At 39.8% G+C, this 22,837-nt stretch overlaps 1 protein-coding gene across 1 annotated transcript in view; it reads right to left on the bottom strand.

Annotated features, from left to right (window-relative positions):
* The window catches only part of BANK1 (B cell scaffold protein with ankyrin repeats 1), a 153,669-nt gene that overhangs the window by 90,625 nt on the left and 40,207 nt on the right, over window positions 1-22,837 (bottom strand). The window contains exons 3-7 of the mRNA XM_044429665.1: window positions 13,624-13,757; window positions 13,018-13,156; window positions 11,669-11,811; window positions 7,784-7,907; window positions 3,455-3,651 (exon numbers count right to left, since the gene is read on the bottom strand). Coding sequence (XP_044285600.1) covers window positions 3,455-3,651; window positions 7,784-7,907; window positions 11,669-11,811; window positions 13,018-13,156; window positions 13,624-13,757 — 737 coding nt within the window. The remainder of the gene's footprint in view (window positions 1-3,454; window positions 3,652-7,783; window positions 7,908-11,668; window positions 11,812-13,017; window positions 13,157-13,623; window positions 13,758-22,837) is intronic.

Here is a 22,837-nt window from a genome sequence, read left to right as displayed (position 1 = left end):
TGGTGGTCACCATTTCCTACCCTAGAAGTCATATGTAAATATGGGTTCACTAAACAGTGGAGGAGGCAGCATCTGCCACCATATTTTTATTTATTATTAATTTATGTATTACAAGCTTTTCTATCCCCACCCCCACCCCACCACAGAATGTCTCAGGATGGCTTACAATAAATAAATAAATAGAATAGAACAGCCCCACAGCATCCTACCATTAACATACTAAAACCCCAATTAAAATCAATTAAACATTAAATTAACAGAAAATAAAAAGGTGCTTGCCTGATGCTGAAAAGAACATAATGTCAGCACCAGGCAAACCTCTCTGGGGAGTGTATTCCACAGTCGAGGTGCCACTGCAGAGAAGGCCCTCCTCTGGGTAGCCACACTCCTAATCTCCTTCAAGGAGGGCTCTCGAAGAAGGGCCTCCGCCTCAGATCTCAAGGGGTGGGAGGGCACATATTTTTAATCCAGTCATCCTGCTTTTGCTATTCATTTGGATTACACCAGGATACAGCTCTCCATTCCGTACTGTGCAAGTGAAGTAGCAAAATGGAGAAGAAGGCAACTGCCCTCTTCAGAGCACTATTCCACAAGTTCCTGGATTCAAAACCTCAGGGTGGCATGCAGGTATGCATACATGCTTGGGTTATACCAGGGGTGGGCAAAAGGTTGGGGTTCAGCTCCCAGAAGCTCCCTCCAGCTTTGCCAGTGGTCCAGAGTGCTGAGAATTGAGGCCCATGACAACTGAAGATCTACTTTTTGCACATCCCTAAATCACACCATTCAGGCATGTGAACCAGTGAAAATAGTGGAATTTCACTCAAAATATTCCAACTTTACTGAAACCCATTCTGACAATGGCACAAATCCCCACCTTCAGGGGTTTACTGGCTTCCAAACACTCCAGTGCAGGGCAGTATGAGAGAGGCAGTCACAGAGACCATCTGTGAGTGTCTAAGTGAATGGGTGGTTGGCAGCTGCGGTTGGCGTAGCGTCAAAGCTGTGCAGCACTACTTGACCTCCCATATCAGGTGACGGGAACTTTGATTCTGCTCCTGGTAAAAACCAGGACCCAGATACATCTTCAGCTGAACTGAGGAAGGCTGCATCAACGAAGAAAAAGTGTACAAGCTGTCTTTTGTGGTGGTTTCTTTCCTTGCTTGCTTGATTACTGACTTTTCTCTACCTATTTCATCATGATCATCTTTGTTATCATCACCACAGATTTTACATACAGAAGAGAATAGCACAATTTCAATGTTTCAAATCTTCGCTGGTCTTTGAATATATGAAAGGTCTAGCCTATCTCAACTTAATTCTTCCAAAACAAAGGAGTTCACATATGTTATTTCTGCTATAAACCATGTTAGCCATGCATGCAAATTCTAAATCTGTAGTCATCACTGTCTTACAGAGGGAGTGACTTGTTTTCCAAGTTCTTGCCAAGAAAATTATAGCTACCATTAGTAAGTTTATAATCAGATTGTTCATATCAATGTCTTGAACATCTGGAATATAATGCAATAATAATATCTATTGAAATACATTATCTAATTAATAATCTGGGAAACTAAGGTCCAATAGTTTTGCATATTAGCAGACAACATGATAGAAATCAACATCTAGTCATTCTCGGCACAGAAACCTACTTTTTTAATAAATCCATTTTATAAATCCTATTCAGTTTTTGTGGGTTCATATGGCATGTATGTACAATTTAAAACTGAACTTCCTTCAATAAATTGAAAGCTATCTATTCAGTGTATATATTTTGAATTAGGTTCTTTCCGTAATGGGATATTCTAAATCTCTCCACTGTGATTCCTATAACATTATTTTGTTGTCTTCAAACATGTACTAATTTAGTAAAGACTGAATTAGATTTCTTTGGAAAGTATCTTTGTCAGGGGACATTAGCTGCCAAAGTTCCCTTATTTTTGAATCTTTCAAAACTAATTTAAAATATTGAAATATTGATATCAAGGGGACAACTGACTTCCCATGTTATCTGCCAGCTGGTCCTAAGAATTTATACCAAATTCATTAATCATATCCTGTAATTTACATCAATTTTCCCCATTGATTAAAATTATCCCCAACTGTATCAAACTTTTCATGCTTAATCACTGAGAGCAGAGGTGAAGTTTCAGAATGTAATTTTCATTTATAACCAAACAAAACTCTCAAAGTCTACCCTGGGATCATTTTTGCACCAATTAAATGTTCTGCCAGTTCTTTTTTCCTTCTCCTTTTTTCCACCAAGAGGTTGCATCCAAAGTTACAGTAATTATAGTTCCTGCAGGTAATCTGAGTTAAATTTATTTTTAGCAAATGAGAGTTTTATCCATGGTCATTGTTCAGCCACAAAGTAAGATTATAAACAGCCTTTTTATGGGGTTATTTCCTCACTATAAAGTATCCTCCCCGCCACATTCCTATATTCCTAGCTAGTAGAATAAAACTTACCTATGCTATACACCAAACTATATTGTTCAACACAGCTGACAGTTTGGTGGCTTCCTCTGCGCTCCCCATTTTTTGCTTTTGCTGCAGAGATCTGTTCTTTGCACACAGATCCCATGGCACCACTTCAGCAGAGAAACAGCCCTTGCTAATGCTGCCGGAGGCCAGCCTGAACGAACCCCTGCAGTAACAGCACATGTTGGACAATCTGTTCTTCCCCTTCTTTCTTGTGTGACTAAGAAATGAGTACGCGCACTCTAGCTGCACAACATGAGATGCTCAGAAGGAGGTGCATTTCTTTGATGCTGCTTCACTTATGGGCATTCTGATTCCCGCACTTACTGGGCAAAGTGTAAGCCTTGTTGACTCAGTGGGAAAGATGTGAACACATGTTTAACTTTCCAACTCACACCAGTTGGACTTTCAAGTACTTAACTTTGGCTGGATTGAATGTATTCTTTTTATGTTTTTAAGGAAGAATGATATCATATTATATAATGTCAGGTATGCACAGAACATGTTTATTTTAATGCTTGTTTTGCTACCTGCACTGCATTGCATGTTCCAGGCATTTAATCTGAAATTATACAGTTGTTGCAAAGTGCATTGACATACCTGCTGCACACATCAGATCTGAATTATTATTCAGATTTGTTGATCTTTCCCATTCAAAAAGCAGAGACAGCAATGTTAATTATTGAATAATTGAATCTTTTCTTTACCTCACATGCTTAATTAGCATTACTTCACATAGCCTGAGCAAGGAAAAGTCATTGTTGTTTTTACTTATCTCTCATAATATTTGCAAACCTGTCTCTTCAGGCATTTTTCTGCAAGTTCTGTTTTCAGTCATAAATATACTCCTCATTGCTGCCTTTATGAAAATCAAGAATATTCACAGCATCTCAAACTGACAGCACTGTGAGTTCCTAAGGAATGAGTTAGACACATGATAACAGTTTACATCATATGTAAAAGTAGATACACTTACTGGCAACTCTTGAATAATCTTCCAAATCTCATTGCGTCCATACTTTTTTGCAAGCTGTGCTGGATTTTCTCCATTCTTGTTGGCTACTTTGCAAGCCTGAATAGCCTCAGGACATTGAAGAAGAAGAGTAGCAAGCTCTCGGAATCCGAATTTAGCTGCACAGTGGAGAAGAGTAGGGAGCTCTTCCAGGTGTGAATCTGTATGAAGACACACACAATTTTTAAAACTCTGTGATATTGCTACGTTGGGAGCATGGAAAAGTAGCATATAAGTCAGAGTGGACAGCTTGTTTATGACCTGCAAGTCCTATCATCCTTCTTCATTGACTATGCTGGCTACAGCTCATAGGAGTCTCAAACTCTAGAGTCTTCTATTTGAAGGCCTGTCAGAGTACTGTGCTTTACTTTAAGGGCGTTCTTTATTTGAAGGGCTGGTATAAAGATGAAGAAACATCAGAAGGTAGAGCAGGAGGGACCTTGTAGTTGACCATCAATGTTTAGCATCTGGACAGCAAACTGAGCAGGTGAGCCAGCTTACCTGGTTACATTCTTTTACATGATGGTGAGATGCCCCCCTGCTGTGGCCCACCTGCTGCCGATCTTGCCATCTTATTTGGCACCAGGTTCAGATGTTGAAAGGCCATTATGTTAAGGCCTTTCAAGAGATACTTGGTTATCCAGGCACTTCAGGGGATTGTCCAGTGGGTCATTCTTCACTGTATGTTTTGCCTGTTTTTAAGGTTTAATTTCTTTTGATGAGGTGTTATATTATTTTAAGTATTTTACTGTATGGCTTTAATTTTCTGTTGCAGACTTCTCAGAAAGTTTCAGCTACTAGACAGAATAGAAATAAAGTATTTCTATTTAAATTATAGTAATTAGTTCTATATTAATGCATATTAATAAAAAGTAGCATATGGAAATTTGGCGCAAAACTGTGTCCTCTTTTTGGCAATGCAGTTTGGTAAATTTTCTTGTCCCCTTAAGGTGATCCCAGGTACTGATGTCCTATGATACCGAACTGTTACTTAAAAACAGCTAGAGGATCAAACTGCACAGCAGGGCAAAACAAACCCAGGGCTAGTGTCCAGTTTCCTGGCCAGGTTCTGCTGCATTAACATTCATTTAACATTAAGTTAGCATTCCTTTCAAATTGGCAATTATTTGTTTAAAGGTTCTGTTATATACAGAGGATAGGATTTCATAAAAGTTAATGCTGCTGATAAGTAATGGGGATTCTATCATTAAAACAAAATAAACAGAATATCAGTTCCACAGTGTAAGCAAGCCTGATATACATTTATCATCCATGAACTTTACATGCACAGTTGCCCTTTGTTATCTAGTTAAACAGAAGATTTTAAGAGGGGATACCATCTAGTAATCAAACATATAATAGCTTCTTTCCCTAGCACAGAATTATGACTTCAGCTATAATGTGTGGAGACTATTGGTTTGCAGAGCATCTGGACCATTCAGGACTGCTGTAATAGTCATTGTACATTTGGGGATGAGGTTGTAAGCACTGTTGTGAAACAGCAGGTCAAGAGCTTGCACTTCCCTTTCATTTGCCACTTGGGATGCTTGTGTAGAAGTAACCTGATAACAATGGTTTGTTACACAGCTTGTCTTGTTAGCAGCTGGAGCAGGATCAGTGTAGAAAACACAGAGTTCTGGCATGGCACCGTTAGAAAGACATATTTTGACATGGGATAATTGGACAAGATGATCACGATAGCATGGATGGATTTGTAATGGGAACTGAAAAATATTAGCTTTCATTCGTTTCTAAAACTTCTCCACTGCCTATCCAGCCCAAATTGGATGCCAGACTTGCCACACAATGTAGTAAAACAGCCACACCAAATTTGCAATTTAAAATACAGAAACATGATATTTTTTAAAAATAACACTGTTACTCAAGATGCAAAAGAATTAACAAATCCATTTGCCAGCTGATAAAATAAGGTTTGAAACACTTCTCAGATGTCATCTTAAAAGTATGGAAGGAAGTAAAGAATCGGTTGTGCATTTCCTATGTCTGACTTTCACAAATGTACCAACCTTTACAGAACGTATTGACCTAAAAAATGGAAAATATATGTGGGCCTCACCTCTTGATCTTCAAAAGGAAGTGACATTCAAGGATTAATGAATGTGCAACCTGACATATCTTTGGTTTGTATTAGCAGGCTAGTAGTGACACAGTGACTGAGAGGAATCTGATGGATAATCAGCTCGTCATGTGGGAAATCTATTTTGGGTGTAGAAATCCGCTGAACTCCATGGGCTTGGGTCTCTGGTCCACTTTCTCACTGCCATATTTGACTTCCTTGCAAACATGCAGAGAATTTATCTGGGTGCCAACCAGGCAGCCTCCCTTGTCTTTGTGGGGTTTGTGTGTGCAGTGGAAGAAAGTTGCTGGTTTTACAGCAGGAGTTCTGAGAGGGTTCATGGATTTCTTCTCAGATTGGCTCGTATCCTAAGGGATGACTGAAAATGAGAAGAAATCCAGGAACAAAACAGAGCTGGATTCCTGGGAGGCTCATCACAACCCAACTAAGAAAGAAACAAGTCTCCTTTCTCTGCCATGATGGTTATTTCAACTTGCCATGGTTGTCAGACAATCTCCTTGCACAAAGTGGGGCAGGTTCGTGTCCTGAACTATAGTGGGATCAAATCTCAGCTGGGACAATGTGCCAAGCTTCAGAGTTGACCACATTGCTCTTCAGGACATGAATCCTGTTTGTATTATAGGGCAAAGGAAAATAATATTTAAAAAAAATCTGCTTTATCCCTGTAGTACAAACAGGGCTTGGGACCTGAAATGCAACGAGGAAGGTGGCAGAGCTGATTGGTCATTTCTTCTAGTGGTGGACATTTAAGTGTGGAGGAATGGTTAGAGTGTTGGATGGTCCACATCTCAGGAGATCAGGATCTAGTTCCCACTTGGCTATGAAGCTCAATGGGTGACTTGGTACCAGTGACTATAAGCCTAGCATACCTCTGAAGGTTGCTGTGGGGATAAAACACAGAGAATATGGAGAGGGTTATGCAAGCTGCCTTGGGTTCTTTACAGGAAAAAACAGGGAAATAAATTTAGTAAATAAATAAGCAGAAATCATATGTATTTAAGTCTGGCTGGATATGTCCCAATGATATATGCATGGCACACTTCGTTGTATCACTTCAGTATCCAAAATGTAAAGTTCTTTTCACGTCATGGCACAAGATTTCCCAGCTTTCAAACCCTTTCTCTTCTTTATCAGTTCAGAACCCACACATATATTTTACTTATTAAGCAGAATGCATATTTTCTTGCTATTATCAGTTATTGAATGGACAGCCTTCATTTCCCCCTTGTTCAGAACCACTGTAATTACAGATAATTACTACTTTTGACCTTGGAAACTAACATCATCAGTATCAGTGGAGAGAATCTGAATGCCGGCACAGCAATTATCTCAATAAAAACCACAGTTTACCACAGCAGGAGGCTGCAGTGCTTCAGAGTCCAGATGATCTGGATAAGAGAAGCTAGTGAGGAACATCTGCAGATGGTGTGTCCGAGAATCCACCACTTCTTCTTACTTTTGCCAGTCCTGATTCTTGAAACCTCACAGAAAACGTTTTCTGTTTCCAGAGAGAAAGTGACTCTCTAGCACAGCTGAAATGAATGTGTAGCCATAAATCATTCTCAGAATTCCAACTGTCTTTACTTGGTTAGCCATTGGCTGGGATCAACACATCTGGTCTTTCTCTTTAATGAGAGACATACACTGTTTGGAGGCATTTCCCATCCTGCTTTACCCTGAAGGTCACAAATGAAGCCCAAAAAGGGGGCAGAATTTTATACCTTTTGATCAGGTAACTGGAATACTACCTATCAACTCCCTGACACATTAGAAAATACCATAAAATCCCTTAATAAGTGGAACTTGCAACAAAATTTTGCATTGTGGGCCACTCCTGATCAGCATTAGAAGCAACCAGCCGGGCATCTTCTTTCCCAGCATCTCAGTTCCATTCTCCACCCCATTTTCCATGTTCTCTCCAACAATCAGTGTTCTGCATCTGATAAGCATGCTTAGTCCTCATCCCCCTTAAGTATTTTCTAAATTCTTTTGTACTGCTGCAAAAAAAAAAAAAAAGGGGGGGGTCCCCAAGCCTTCTGAAATTCTCCTCTTCCCCTTGCGTATGGATGGTTCTGTTTTAGCTACCTTGTATACAAGGACCAGTACTTAATGAGTTTGCTGCCAGGATATTTGATGAATGGCCAACCTATAAGCCTTTTTCCTGGTAACCAAACAATATAAAGAACAGTCTGTACCATTCTTCTTGTAGTGATCTGTGACTTCATTCAGGAAACTACTAGGATCATGAGAAATTGCTGAACTTTTCAACAAGAATGTGAGAATGCTATCCACTTTCTCTGCTGGTGAAAACTTGCAAGCCTGTGCCAGTGGGGAGAACAAAAAAGAGTAATCAGAAGATAGACACATCCATATTGTTATACCAAACAGAATAGATCTATTTTCATTAGTTTATAATTTGTTTTTATTTATGCAGAAATTTATACCCTACCCTTCTCATGCTAAAGGTCACCCAGAGTTGGTTACAATTAAAATTTGAATACATATATAATTTTAAATTCAAATAAACAATTTAAATTTGAATAGATAAATAATTTGAATAAATAGAGTCACAGTTTAATACAGCAACATACAGTCAGTAAAGTGCAATAAAATATAGAGGGAATATTCCAGGTGCTTTGAATGCTGGAATGACTTTGCTGTGGGAACACAGGACCCTGCTTTATACCAAGTCAGAACACTGACACACCTAGCCCAGTATTATTTTCTGTGATTGACATTGTATTTCCAGAGTTTCCAACAAGGTAGTTTCCCAGCCTTACCTGGACTTTCAAGATTGAAAAGGATACCTTGTGCATGCAAAATGTATACATTACCACTGAACTACAGCGCTTTCCCTCAGGTGCCATGACAACTAGACAATACATAGTTCCCAGAATCCCTCAGTTTTCCAGTAGCCTATGTTAATCCCCTGGAAATTATGGGCATTCTCCAGATTTAGTCATGAGTAGGGTAAGCCTACTGACACCAGTGGATCTTCAATTAGTCATGACTAAATCAAGGTACAATGTAATACTTCCCAGCGGGCCTTGTGTTTGGGATATAGCTGACAATAGCATCTCAGCCACAAGAAGCCCTGGAACCTACAGATAGCAATCTTACTTTGAGAGAAATTCTGCTTCAGTTATAATGCAGCCAAGCATTATGAACGGAATGTAGAAAGCTGCTAGGTTAGACTATTTGTATTGTTTACTCTGAATGGAAGTGGCTTTCTGATGTCTCAGCCTTTCCCACTACTCCTATTAAATGGAGCTGCCAATGATGGTCTCTAGGATGCTCCACATGCAGTCACCTGCTCTCCAGGGTGATGGTCCCTCCTGACTCTGCATCCTAAAGCAGGCACTTTGCTAGTTCACAGTCTTCTCACTTCAGAAATCCTCTCAATTTTACAGAAGGCTAATTGCTGGTTTCTTAGTTCAGGGTTTTAACATCATAATGCAACAAGGGGTAAGAAAACTCTGGAAGTTCTTGCTTTCTCTTTATAGCAATATATTTTTAACAGAACAATAGTGTCCATAGGAGTGTGTGTTTGAAAGGAATTTACTACTGCCCTTAACCAAGTGCTAATAATGTAATGCATCACTTTTTATTAATCCTTTTGTTATGAGTGTAATGCCTTGGGCGGCAGACATGGTAAATTTGTCAAAGGAAAATGAGCCTGTCTGAATTATAAACACTGCTATTATTTTTGTTCTTGCTTTGCAATTACAATATAGACATGTCAAGTGCACTCAGACCAGCCACTATGGGACAAATGATATTTCAGGTCCCTTCTAGTACAATAGATTTTCCTTCCCATTATGTGACATTGAAAGAGGCAGCCTTTGCACTGTGCAGGCTTTTGTTTGGTGCAGTTACCACCCTGATATATGGAATAAGGTATTCAAATGGAAATGCACAAACTTCTTAAAAGCTTAAACTGCTGCATCCTATGTAAATACACACACACACACACACACACACACACACACAAAGAAAGAAAGACAGAGAGCACGCACAACTTTTCAGAGAAAGCCCTAATTGATTAATGTGATCGATTGCTCTGTGAATTACATATTTACTTGCAGATTCCTGAACACTTGGAATGGCCTGTTGAGAATGGATTTTCAATTGTGAGGACATTGGTGTATACAACCTGGATACATTTCTTTATTCAATTACTGAAAATAAGCAAATATCTTCAAAAATTGGATTAACACAGGAGAGCAATGCATCCAGGGTGTCCATTGCACAAATAGGGCACTCGGGAGAAAAGGCCATCCCAGTGCTGGCTTCAAGGGTAGGCAGGACCTGTTCCTCCTCTTTATGGCTGCAAGCTGCCCCTTGGCCTGGCCTAATGATGGTGCCAAGAGGTCCCAGCATGCTCACTGGCTGTTTGCGAGCCAAGCAAGCAGGGGGTGGCCACAATGAGAATGAGGATGAAGAGCAATTGCAGCTGGGGATGATGGTGGGGAGAAGGTAGAGATGAGGCTCATTGGGTGACATGGGTTTATTGTGCTGTATGTACTCCCAACACAAAGCAGAGCCTTCATTGTATGCAGGTTTTGGGACAATCATCACACATCGAGTGTGTTTATGCAAGAAGCCGAGTATTTCTAAATAGTGGCCAATGATCTGTCAAGGCATCAAAGTATTTATTTTAGTGCAGTAATAGTTCAAGGAATATTTTGTGAACAAGAAAAGTAGGAAGCCTCTTTAGTTGCTCCATGGACCTGAAGCATGCCAAGAAGCATGTTCTGAACTTGATCAGACCTTGGTAATCTTGACCAAGAGCAAAATGATGGAAGAAATGCTGATTTTTAAAATGCATAAGCTGGAAAGCCAGTGTGGCATAGTGGTTAAAAGTGTGGACTGGCAACCCAGGAGATCCTGGTTCTAGTCCCCGCACAGCCATGGAGCTCGCTGGGTGACTGGAGGCCTGTCACAGACTCTCACCCTAACCTACCTCAAAGGTGGTTGTTGTGATGATAAACTGAAGAGGAGGAGAACCTTGTAAGCCACCTTGAGTTCTTTGTGAGAGGAAAAAGGCAGGAGTTGAATGTAATATATTAATGATTATTAATAATTATTAATTAATAATTAATAATTTCTTTTGAAAAGCTGTGGCAAGCATGGGCTGCCCTCCAAAGTGCCTTTGGGGCCCTTTGAATGGACTGGCTTTAGTTACCAAAACTACAGCCTGACAGCCAGATTTCACAATTTCTCCTGCCACCCCCAAAGACGAAGTAAAAAGAAAAAAATGTTGCAGAGAGTCTGAAAGCGATTCATGATCACACTGTGGAAGGAGAAAAGCTTGTTCCCCATGATGCCCATGGGAGGACTGAGAGTGGAAGGACTCACAGAGTCCAATAACTCACAGAGAGTCTGGCTGTTTACTGGGGCTCACCATGGGTTGCTCACACCATAGTCCACCCACTGTGCATTACTGCCAGGGTAGGTTGTTACAGAGGCCCAGTTACTGCCTCTTGGCCTAACCTGTTGAACAAGGTTGTTGTAAGGATAAAACTCTGTGTGTGTGTGTGTGTGTGTGTGTGTGTGTGTGTTCCTCCCCTTATTGTAGAAAGGTATTTCACATTCCTGCTGTTTCTATCAAGGCTGTGATTTATATCTATTCTTAAAATAATGCTTTCTTGTAAATTTTCTTCAGGAGGAATAGAACTGTTAGACTGTGAAACCATAGTGCATTTAGGACAGGCAGCAATGAATAGCAGTGAAGGAACAATGGTGCATTTTTACATGCTGAAATGTTACATCTAGGCTTGTTATCCATTGATTACTGAGGAAGGGCTATAATACACATCGGTTTTGTGTGCTGTAGGTTCCAGGTTCCATCCCTGTCCTTTCCATATTGGAAAAGCCTCTGCCAATCAGAGCTGAGGTGGAAAAACCAATGGTCAAATTCAGTAAAGGACTGCCTTCTCATGTCCCTATTGATCTATTCCTCATTGTTAGCATTATTCTGTCAACGTACCAAATAGACAGTACAGTGAACATGCTCTTATCTCATTGGCACATCTCTTCCCACTCCCTGCTTTATTAACTTAATGTAGAGATCAGCTTACCTGACAAGCGAAGGCTATTGGATTAGCAACTTTCTGAAGCATGCGGTCAATCTCTCCAATTGTCGTGTAGTATTCAATCTGTGTTGTTGCTTTAATGACTCCCTCACAGTAGACGTTTACATTTACAAAGCCAGCAGGAAACTCTTATAAAGCAGAAATTAGGAAACACAGAGGAAAGGGTGAAGAACCACTGCCAATAACTTTCCACTCATCAAATTCTGTACATAAGACGAATCTTCCGAAAGCACTTCCATTTTGAAAATGATTCTCTCCCCTGCCTTTGTCTTTGGTATACACCAATAATAAAAAGAGAAACATAACAAAATACCTTCTTTTTAGAGGTTTGGTGTATCAGATATTTTAATTTTCGGTGTCTTTATATGTCTGGTACAAAAATACCTGCTTTATTTGGAGATTTACTCTCATAATCTTGGAGGTATGTGTATTACTTCACCAACTGCAAAATGTTGCAAGCAGCTCTTTGGCTGTCCAGTGCTTGAGCTTATGCCCTGAAGTCCTGCTTTGATAGTACCACCGGAGACTTCTTAACAAAGCATTCAAGGGGGGAAAAACAGCTTTCTGTAGGCCATTGAACCTAAAAGTCCCTTATCCAAGACCAATCAGTCCTCATAATCTGGCAACTTGAGTTGAGTTGACACTGTATGTAGAGAGAATCCTGAACAAGAATGTCTCTTTCATAACTCAAGTCCTGAGATTTGTAACAGTTTGAATCACTCTGTGTGTGTGTGGTGGTGGTGGTGGTGGGGGACTTTTTGTTCACGAAAGGAAGACAAAATAGTAGTACTGGTATCATAGTACAAAAGTGGTACTGGTATTAAACATCAGAGGGAAGTGGCTGAAGAGGTTAGCATAAATGATGATCGAATGAATGACTCGAAGAGGGTGGTGGCAGGGTAAACACCCATGCCATCTCTATGGAAAGCAAGGGAAGATCTTGCTAAGCTTCATGTCAGGGAATATGAGCTTGTGCATTTTATAGGAGGAATAGATTGAGAATAGCAGGCTATGACTACTCAATGACATTTTAAAGACAGCCACCTGCCACTTTATCATGCAAAAACAAGCCCATAAATTCTGCTTCTCATAAGTCACAAGCTTTTATGCTTGTGTATTAATAAAGATGCATCCGGCAGTCAATGTCCATGTGCAACAAACACCTAAAAATTATATTGGATTCTGATGGGAATCAAAAACAAGCAAGCAAGCAAGCAAAAAACAATACAAATGAAGGGAAGTGTTTCAAAGGGAAAGTGACAATAACCAACCAACCAATAAAGGGAAGACAATAACCAACATGTTATATTAGACATTCTGTTTTCCAAACTTACCTAAAGCTTTCATGCACCTGACCTTCTGGTTCCAAATTTCTGGCTCAGTCCTGATCCAGTCATTTTCTGTAATGAACTCAACAACCACTGAATCATCAGGGACTTCATCTCTCAAAAGAATGAATATTTCCTCAGGACTCTATAAAGTAAGATGCATATCTAATTAGCCATTTATTTATTTATTTATTTATTTATTACAATTGTATAATATACTTATCTGTTTCATTACATCAATAAATGAAGCATAGTGCAAAATTCAAGTTTTCCGATATATTGCTTGAAAGATGACTGAGAGATGCCCTTTACATGATCATGTAAAACAACTTCATGTCTTCCATGAAAACCATGAAGCCATTGTACACGCTTGACTTTATTTTCTTGACTGGACAGGATAATGCTTACCTGCAAGTGGATAATTTAACATCTATTCCCTGGCCATGGTTGGATCACTTCCTACTGATAAATGATAAATGGATGAATGGACTTGAGAAATGAAACAAGGAAAGGTCATTCGTATTGGATAAATATTACAAGGGTGGACTTTTTATCTTTGCTTGCTTTTCTTGTTTTCTCTCCCTGCATCCAGCTTGTTACAGTAGATCTTACCTCACATGATATTCTTGTTGGAAGCACTATGGCAGCTGGTCTTGCCAGTGTCTCAGAGACCTTTTCAGTTTCCACCCTTCTGTCTGCTAGCTTCAACTCACTTCTTAACCCCATAGACAAAGAGCCATGTGGACCTGTAGAAGAAATCATATTATGTCCCATTGAGTTCAATGGAGCTTAGCAAGTAGGTGAACACAAGGCTGCAGCACAAGCAATAACATCTTATATAAGCAATAAGAATCTTATCCTATCTCCCAGGCACCCGTGGAAGGTGATTTGCAATAGATTGACAAAGTCCAGCAAGCTAACAGCAAAACCATTTCTTCTGATCAGGCTTGTGCTAATTGTTTATCCCCCAGCTCAGTGTTCTTCACAAGTTAATATGTATATTAATTGTTTGCCTTTGAACAGATGTCTTCATGCAACACTGCTGACCAGTTTAGAGTTTTGCATTCAGATACCTGATTTGTCATGCGGCTGTACATTGTGCACTTGTGGGTGGGCTCACTCTACGGTTTATAGTGTACAAAACAGAACTGGATCCAGCCCCTGAACCACCATTTTGCACTGGGTTCTTTCTCTAGCCATTGTTTTCTCCTAGTTCTGGTTGGCTTTTAGTAAAGGCCAAATGAGATCCCACGAACCTGCAATATGATCAGCCTGGCTGCGTACAAAAAAACAGGTTCCAACTTCCCAGTCTGCTTTTCCAGTATAGCATAGCATAGCATAGCATAGCATAGCATAGCATAGCATAGCATAGCATCATACTTCCTTTGATCAAGAAATAGGTGGTGGCTTGGTTGGAGAAGAGCAAGAGTTTGTAGCTCATTAGGTTTGGGTTAGAAAACAGACAAGTGATCACTAGGAGGAAAGGATAAATGAGTTTGAGAGAGGAGACTGAAAGAAACCCAAAATTCAGGGCTTTTAACTGAACACGATCATTTCAAGTTAATATCAAGATGTCCAAGTCTAGTGGGAAGCTCTTACACTGTATGAAACCACCTCAGAGTACCTAATTCCCTTTAGTTTGGGCCACTCAGGATGTAAGATTGTTTAATAATTCAGAGTATTTCTATGTGTGATGCTAAAGATGTTATTTTGAGTTGCTCACAAAGCACTAGAAGAAAGTTGACAATTTGATGAGGGCAAGAAGAGTTTCTTAGATCATCACGTAAGAATTATTTATTATAGACATCCTTATTTTGTACTTATTTAGCTGAGGGAAGTTTAGTCCTGTCTTCAGGTAAACAAATCCAGGAGTTACTAATCTAATTAAAACACCAGAAAGGGGCTGGTGGACCACTTTTTGCCTGCAAAGGCAACATCTGGGGTTTCATGTCTGCAGGCACACCAACAGACAGACAGACAGACAGACAGGTCCATTCAATATTCCAGTTGCCACAGGACAAGTGGGTGGACCGAGCAATGCAACTTGTATAATATTCAGTACAATAACTTAAGCTGCAGTATTTGCACACATCTGTTCATGATCCTATTGCTTCCCTGGGAAAACCACAGTCCCTTTCAAAAAAGGCATTGAAACATACTGGAGATAAACACATCTTCACCATCATATAGCTGAATAACTGAAGACTAGGGACAATGCATCTTATTCAGATATTCCTATGGCATGTGGCATTGTTAAGGTAAATGATAGATAAAACCATTTCTTGTCCAGAAATGTGCTGTTCAAAACTAGCACATAATAGCTCTATTTTTCCATAGCCAATGCATACATACTGTAGGAGTTGCACTTTGAATAATGGGTCCGTATGCACATCTTTTCATGGAAGATTCCAACATCTGAACTCATTAGCAGTACCTAATGATGTTTAAACTGTAGTTTAGCTGGAAACAAAATGGCAAAAATGATTGCTCAATGTCCTTGGGGATTAAGGTACTCCTGGTGAAAATTATAGTCCAACACAAAGGGTAATGCTCTGTTAGGGCCATTTCTGGCATTTTTTGACAAATATTTATTGCTGTTCTTCACACCTAAAGAATTCATCTCAAGTTGCACTTTATATCACAGTAACCAAAGATTAGCTTGGTATCTGCTACATACATTTACTGTAACAGTGATTCATTTAATTGGGCATTGTGCTGATGCTTTGAGTTTTATTTCAGGCTCTCTCCTTAATTCATTTTACACAGCACTTCATTTTGAACAGCCTTATGCCAAAAACACTTGGATTTATTTATTTATTGCATTCATTGTGTTTGCATTTGGATCGCATACATTTGCATACATTTTGTCAAGCTTTCCCTTCGTTTTTGAAGCCTATATGGACAATGTCTTTAAAACATGCTCACAGAGGGTCTATATGCTCATAGAAGTGGCTCATCCCACTTGAGCAACACAATCCTATATATGTCTACTCAGAAATAAGTTCCAGTGAATTCAGTGGGCCTTTATCTCTGGCAAGTGTAGCAGTCTTTACCTGGACATGCATTCCTGACAAATTTGCCTTCACTTTTTCATTCTAGGTTTGCCCTTTCCTCTTTAGTATGTCTTGGACCAATGGCACCATCACAAAAGTAGTAAACAAAACTGGAATGTCCAAAGCAAGGTTTAATAGTTGTTAGACAGAATAGAACAATTTCTTTTATCAGGTGCCTATATTGGGAAGAGAAAGTATAACTATGAATATCTGAGAAATGATTAGATTGGTTTTTCATTTGGATGTGAAAAACTTCCTTTATCTCAATGTACTTGGTAGAAGCATTGATTCAATTGAGAGGTTAATTATATCAAGATTATTTAATGTTAGCCTCACTATTTAAGTCAAAATTACTATTAACGTTTTAATTAATCCAATTTAAATATTAAAAATCAACCTTTTCTACTCCGCTTTATTTCTTAACTAACTTTTCTGCCTTGCTTGTCCCAGCTCCTCTACCACATCAACTCAGAACAAGAAGATTTATTTCTACGGTGAACAGCAGCAACTGGGGGTGGTCCAAAGCTCTAAAGCTCAGCAGCGAGCACTGAGGGCTGCTTCCCAGCAAAAGATTCCAAGTGCTACCAATTGGAAGGCACTTTAGTGCGATTCAATCTTTTCACCTTAATGGATTTTCTGAAGTAAGAAGAAAGATGGATGAAGTGGTGGCAAAATACTGGAGGTTATGAGTGGACCAGTCATAAAATTCACTGAACAGAGCAGCACAATGGTGCAGTAAAAATCTCATCTGGAAGCACACTTGGCCTCAAAAAGACTCAACTTTGCTACATAACTCTGTGGTGACATAAAACTGCGTATGAGATAATTCTCACTTTAATTATTGGAATTAGGTGTCATAAATCCCCATACAGTCACCTGACCTTTTTCATCACTTCCAGATCAAAACAAATCAATTTTTTTCACATCTGCCTGTACCTTATATTTTCCCAAAGGATTCCAGAGATCATATTATTTTCTGTTTTCCAACTTGCATGCTGACTTTTCTTTCCTCTGGGCTTTGCACAATTCACTTTAGTCAATCATTCAGCATTGATTCACTGGCCCCAGTGCATTCCCCATCTATCTTTGCTTTATTGGATATACTGTTTACTTTTTTGCCATTTGTCTTGTCAGGGCCTTGTTCTATACCTTTCAGTGTTGCTGTTTCACCTTTTCATTTTGCTGTTGTACTTCAGATGGGGTCAGCTTTCATTCTTCATCCATGAGGTCAAGACTGCATTACCCTTCCTTTTAAAGTCTTATACAACCCTAGGTGCTAAAATCTATTCCATGAAAAACACATTTGCCTTCTTTTTCTTTTTTAAATCTAAGGCATTTCACAAAGTGTCCCTTTATAGTGCTTCTATCAATCACTTTGCCAAGTCAGCAAGTCATGTTTAACTCAGATCTCAGAATGTCTTGAGAACTTGCATAGTGCCATGTCCAAATTGGTATCTACACATGAAGCAGAATGAAGTAGGCACACAGTCTGGGAACGGAAGGGTGGACTGAACCAATGCAGGAGCAGGTTCAGATTTTTAAGTAACAGCTACATAAAAATAGAGATATCCTGGAATGTAGGACCTAGCACTATGGAGAAGAAAGCTCATCTTTCTTCTTCCTTAATGGGATAATTTTTTAACCAACACCTCTGCCCCCTCTTTCAGCTTCCTTTACCTGATTTGGCCCAAGCTATTGGACTGTGAACTGTGATGTCTCCAGTTCAAATCTTGCATCAAACATGAATATACACAGTTTTCATTATTGCTGCATTGATGGGAAGGGAAGCAAAGATGACCTGTGCAAGATGATATACACTTCAACTGAAACCAGTGTGAACAAGGATTTGAATAGGCATTACATGACTTAGACAAATGTCTGTGCATTTGAACAGCATGATGTGCAAGCAAATCATTTGCAGGCAGTATTTGAAATAATACAATATTCAATGTTCCTAGTGGAAATCATGTGTCTGTTTTCACAACAGTTGTGAACTTGCAATAACAGGGTGTGGTAAGAGGGTAGCATAAGCCATTCAAATATTTTTGAAGGATTACCTTGAGGACATGACTTTTCCTTCATCTAGCCATGCACATTTTTGCATTAAGGTAAAATCAACCTGTACAGTTTTGTTGTCATGCTAGAGCTTGCTTCCAAACAAATAACTTTTTTTCAATTTCAGAATTGGGTTAGACTAACAAGTAATGCAATATCCTATTCTTCAGTGAATCTAAGTTTTATCTGCCATCCTATTAGGTATAGATTTACTGCTCATCAGAAACCTGTATGCATAGGAAAAACATTCAGAAGGTATGCAGTTATAAAGACGGATGTTTGTAGTAATTAATAGCCTGTTCAGATTGTCATAATGCATTGACAAAGACCAAGAGGTACAATAATACATGACTCCCTGACTAGCAGAAAATAATGTACTCCTAATTGTCATGCATTGACAAGGTCTGAATTGATGGCTACATTCCTCAGGGCTTATGTAAGGAGACTTCCTGAAGAGCTATTGAGTTGTCCAAGGCTTTCTACCACTAGATGGAGCAGTGGAAACATCATATTGCAACAGATCTGTCCCATGCCAGCAGCTTCCTTCCTCCATTTGTCGGTAAGGAAATATTTCCATTCTCTGGATCACCCTGTTCATCAGGGGAAACAAGGAGGGGCACCAGTTTTGCCAGCCCAGAGAAATAGAATAGCTAGGACGGTAACACTTTTCACTTGAAACTACCCATATATTAGGGGAGATGGAGAGGAAGGGATGAGCTCTTAGCTTGCTCTCTCCTTTAGACAGCCCCAGGAGTGATGTGTACGTAGGTAGTGGAAATGTGGGTAGATAAATGTGGGCATATTGCTCCATACTGTTCCATATTCAGAAAACAGTATTTTATTTTCTATTTAGTTCTGACATGATGCAAATGAGAAGAAATACAAATGCCTAAGACTCCTCTTTGCTCTCAAATGCCTGACAACCCTCACAGATATTGAGGAATTCCAGACACACTCTGCCTGAAAATCTTTTGGCAGATGAAAAACTGTGGCTCAGTTACTTCCTCTCTCTGCAGTCTCCCTGAACAGAAAGAGAAACTGGGGTGAGGCAGTGCCTAGAGCAAAATGCCGCTTCAAAATAAGGTCTAATTCCGCATCAAGCACCTGGGTGTGAATGAAAGGTGTGTGTGTAAAATCCCTTTATTATAAGGGATATATTTAAAATGTATTTTAAAGTCCTAAATCAGCCCTTGATGGTTTCTGTCCTAAAAAGTGGCCTACAAAGGTCTAAAATAATTGAAAATAAATTTTAAAATCTGAATCAATATAATATCATGGGTTCAATCATGCTGACGTTCGCAGAATACGTATTTTCTACAACCAAGTTTAGAAGATAAATGCTGTCAGGAACTGATTTGCTGGTTGCACGGCAGACCCTCAGACTGCAGCTCTATATTGTCACCTGGATGAAGATGAGAACCAAACTGGAGTCAAGAACAAGCATGGTTGGGCAACAGCTAAGGGCTCACATCCCAGGATGGGCATTCCACTGGGTTTTTTCTCCTCTTTAATATTGCGTCCTGTCAAGTCAAGTGGTGAGAAGGAAGAGCAATAGGTCCACTGCCTACTTGCTCACCATATCTCTGTCCATGAAGCAAAAATGCAATCATAGTGATAGGAAAGAGAATGAGGAACAATAGCAGATAGGGACTGGTGATGTTTGCAATATGTGGCCAAGTCTGGGTGGGGTGCAGTAGACATATGTCTTCTTTGGCGGAGAACAGTCTGTTTGTAGTGTTCTACAGGCCACATCTGCTATAAAGATAAAGAACCATCAGAAGTAGGAGCTGGGCCTTGTAATTTTCCATTAGGAGCACCTGGACAGTCGACTGAGCAAGGCACATAGGCCGGTCACCTGATCACTGTATCCCACAGTAAGGTGAGATGGGCTATTTCTTATCAAATTAGTGCATATGCCTATAAACGGGTATTTGCCACAGCAAGTTGATGCAAGTTCATCTCATCTTTGTTACATCTGTGACAAGACCCTTGCATGAGAAGGAGCCATGTGGGTGGGGCTAGCTATTTGCCCCCAGAATCCCACATTCAGATCTTCATGGTTCAGTATTACAATAAATGAGGCAGCAGTTTTGACAGGTGAACTTAGGAACCTCAGAAACTTCCTTATGGATGGGCCATCGTTGGTCCATCCAGCCTAGTATTGTTCACACGGACTGGCTGTGACTCCGCAGCAGGTCTGGCAGGAATCATTCCATCTCTGCCTGGACCTGCTGGGAAGTGAAGCTGGGACAGCCTCTTTTTGTGCACTTGGTGCACCATATTGCTTAAGCGCATCTAATCTTTCCTGCTTGATCAAAGCAATTATTTTGCATTCCCTAATTATTGCTCAATGCCAGCAAAAGCTTAGTGAGGCATTTAAGAGAAAGTTTACTCTAATGCACACACACAAATTGACTTGCTACAGAAACAGAGTGGTTCCTCCTTCACTTTTGACAAGAAGGGGGGTAGAAATACCATATCATGTGTTTCCTTCTAAAGAAGCAAATTAAAGGCAGTAACGGACGATATGGGAAGGTTTTCAAGAAGGATGTTACCCTGTCTCTCTCCTTTGGGGCACGTGAGACTTTTCACCCAGTCAGCTACTTTCAGCCACTGGGATGAAGAGCTGGAGCGAGATGAATGGGATGCCAGCAAACTTTGCCATATGGAGGCTGCCCAGCTTCCTAGCCTTTGGCATCCCCCTTTTCATCCTCTCCAAGGAGCTACTGTGATCTGGGAGAGTCAGTAGACATAGTTCTTTCCGTGCTGGCTGTGAGGTGCATGAGGCAGGGACTTCCTCTTCAGAGCCCTGGCACTGAAGGCCACAGGACGCTGAAAATCCTATGCCCACCCCCAGGTGACATTGGGATCCCATAGGATTGTACCCCAAGTCATCCTTATTTTGGTTCTATCCCGCTATGGTGAGAAACTAACATTTCTTGAACGAATCCATTGTATAGGGAACTTTAAAAAAAACCCTCTTATATAAACTTTCCTTTTGAAAGTTATGCATACATTTGCTCTTCAGTAAACCCACAGAAACTTTGGTTAATTAATCTGAAACATTCTTATACTGCCTTTTATTCTATTTATACTTTCAGAATATATATATGGTGATATAATCAATTGTTACAACAAATATAATTAAAATCAACAAATAGACCCCTTAGAGTACAATCTTGTATATGTTTAGACAGAAAAGATTTTGATTCCAATGTGCATAGGATTGGGACCTTTATAATTAAAGCATGCACAAATAAAAGCCCTGCATAACAAAAATGCTCCACCCTGCTGAAAAGTGGTCTCCAAACCCCCCTCTATTGGTGGAAGGGATTCCAAAATTGGAAAACCATCACCAAAAGGGTCCTGTCCTGTTACATATTGCACCTCTGATAAAAGCACTTGTCCAACCAGCACTTTCTTCCCAACATGTCAAAATCATTCTTAAAGAAGAATGCCTTCAATAGAAAAGAGTCATTCAGAAGAGACTTCTACCAGTTCAGATTTGGAATCTCTCTCTCTGTCCCTCCCCCTGCCACCCCTCTCATGCATGCGTGCGTGCGTGTGTGTGTGTGTTAATCATTTTTTCCAATTTTAAGTCCAATTCATTCCGAAGTCTGGGAATTTTTCCAATCTTAAGCTTTTTTATTAAGATTTTTTTCTTAAAAGTTTTGATTTTTTATAGTATACATGTCTTAAGAATATATGCACTTTGTACACAGCTTACTCTAATTTACATATTTTTGCAAAAGATTTTCCTAATGCAATGCAATTGAATGCTATTTTCAAGCTTATGCATTTTTGTGCATTTATTTTCCATTTGTGAATTAAATATTTGACTGGAGATCTCTACTGCAGCATCACTTTTTAAGCATAACTGAGTTCCAGCTCCCATATTAGTTTGAAAGTGGGAGGTGAATTTGTGAAAATGAATTTCTCTCTCATCCCTTGTGCAGAGTTAACCAGTACCGGTACTCTTATTTCCTCTGTCCTGAAAATGCCATTTCTGTTAAAATGATATTGACTTTTTGTGCTACAGTATTTCATGCTGCTTCATGTTTCATTTATTTTCCACTGGAGTCCCTAAATCTTTTTTGCAAAATGCTGCAGCCATTTGTCAGTTATTACACTTGCAAGAGATATGCTAAGCTGAGAATGGCCCAGTGCAGAATTTGAACATTTTGGTGGTCTGTACATGGACTGAATGCCATATAAAAAAATTAAATAGTGGGGCAGGGGGGCATGGGAACTGTATGCAGATCATGGATTGTCTTTCTCCCATCCCTACAGTTCTGAATTCAATGTTGCATTTTACAGCATAGAGATACTTAGGCTCCCAAGAAATACTGCTGCTACATGAAAGGTCTTGGTACAAGTGTTTAAAGCCCTAAACAATACCAGAGACCAACTGATCAATCTGCCTTATCCATGAGATCCTTGGAGTTTCGTTTTCTGATGGTTGCACATGGACCTGGGGCCTGACTAGAGTCCACCAACAGGAGAGTCTTCAGTGTGGTAGCTCCATTTCTATGGAATTGCCTGCCCCTGGAAGTCAGGAAGGCACCAACACAGTGTTGTTTTCAGCACCTACTGAAGACACTTTGTTCTGCGAAGCCTTTCTCACTAAGCAGCCAGAAATGTCACTTTGTGCTGAATGTTACATTGCTGTTACCTGAATTATTCATTTATTATATTTATATCCCACATTTTTTCCTTCC

This window comes from Varanus komodoensis, unplaced genomic scaffold, assembly GCF_004798865.1.
Source record: "Varanus komodoensis strain SLA01 unplaced genomic scaffold, ASM479886v1 scaffold2, whole genome shotgun sequence".
NCBI lineage: Eukaryota > Metazoa > Chordata > Lepidosauria > Squamata > Varanidae > Varanus > Varanus komodoensis.
The sequence above is the reverse complement of the archived record's forward strand: the minus strand, read 5'-3'. Positions and strand labels throughout refer to the sequence as shown.